Genomic DNA, 1,123 nt, shown 5'->3' with positions numbered 1-1,123 from the left:
CGCTCTCCAGTTCCCACACCTGGCCGGCCCGCTGCGGGTGGCTGCTGGGGGCCGCTCACCTGTTCTGGAAGGCAATCAGCAGCCGGGGGTCCAGGATGTTCTCCTCGGGCTCCCACGTGTTATATCTTGCAAGGGAAAAGGGAGGGGACATGGCGTAAAGAAAAAAAAAAAAAACCGAGCCAGCGCCGCGGCCTCCAGGTGGGAATGACATAAGGCCCTGCTCTGTCTTCATGCACCCAAAGCTGCTTAGCTGTGGACGTGGGCTGGAGCGTGGATTTCTGCAGGCCTGACGCGGCCCCTGATACTCCCCCCCCCCAAGTCAAAATAAACACGCAGGGGCAGGAAGGGGAGGGGTGAGGAAAATGAAACTAGCCGTTTATTGAGCAGTTGTCAGGAATTTTAAGCATGTCACTGCGACATGTTCCAAAGCCACTCTGCTCACCAGGAGCCCTGCGTGCAAAGCAGCCCAAATGCCAAGTCGCCGTCCCCTGCCGCCTCCCCAGCCCCGGCCCCGCGAGGACTTCGGGCTTTTGACCCCTAATCCTATCACCGTCCGCCCAGCGGCCCCCCACACCCCCTCGGGGCCCTGGAGCCCGCTGTCACGGGCAAGCACCCCCCCCCAAATACTCAGCAACACAAAAATCTGCCTCTGAGTGTGTGTGTGTGTGTGTATGTGTGTGTGTGCGTGCCTGCGCGTCAGGCTCCATCCGGTGCCTTCGCATTTTAAATTAAAAAAAGAATTCGCCACCGAAAGCTCTGCAGCGGCAGCGCCCAGCATTTGCTGCCTTCCCCCCTCTCCCTGCACCACCAGGAGGGAGGAGGCACACAATTGCATTTTCGTCGTTTTTTTTTTTTTTTTTTTTGGTTTTGCAATATGGAGCCGTTCGGTGGAGGGAAAGGGGAAAGGAGCCATTTTCTGCTGCACATCAGCCAGTGCCTGCGCCCGCCCTCCCTCCGCCGGCCTCCCCGGCTCGGCCCGCGCCTCTCCTGCTCCGGCTCCTTTTAGCGCATAAATTAGTGATGGCATTTCCCGGAGCGCGGAGCACAACACAGGGCGCCGGGCTCGGGCTCGGCGGCTCGGCTTCCCCAGTGCCTGCCACCGACTTCCCCACCCCCCCCTCCC

General features: G+C 60.3%; 1 protein-coding gene across 1 annotated transcript in view; it reads right to left on the bottom strand.

The window, feature by feature from the left end:
* CBX4 (chromobox homolog 4) overlaps positions 1–1,088 on the bottom strand; it is a 5,914-nt gene extending 4,826 nt beyond the window's left edge. The window contains 1 exon segment of the mRNA XM_014531717.1: positions 60–1,088. Within this exon segment, the coding sequence (XP_014387203.1) occupies positions 60–151 (92 nt within the window). The 5' untranslated portion in view covers positions 152–1,088.
* Between the last annotated feature and the right edge of the window lie 35 nt (positions 1,089–1,123).

Source organism: Myotis brandtii, unplaced genomic scaffold, assembly GCF_000412655.1.
Source record: "Myotis brandtii unplaced genomic scaffold, ASM41265v1 scaffold825, whole genome shotgun sequence".
Lineage (NCBI taxonomy): Eukaryota > Metazoa > Chordata > Mammalia > Chiroptera > Vespertilionidae > Myotis > Myotis brandtii.
Note: the sequence above shows the minus strand (reverse complement) of the source record. Positions and strands in the feature narration are given on the sequence as shown.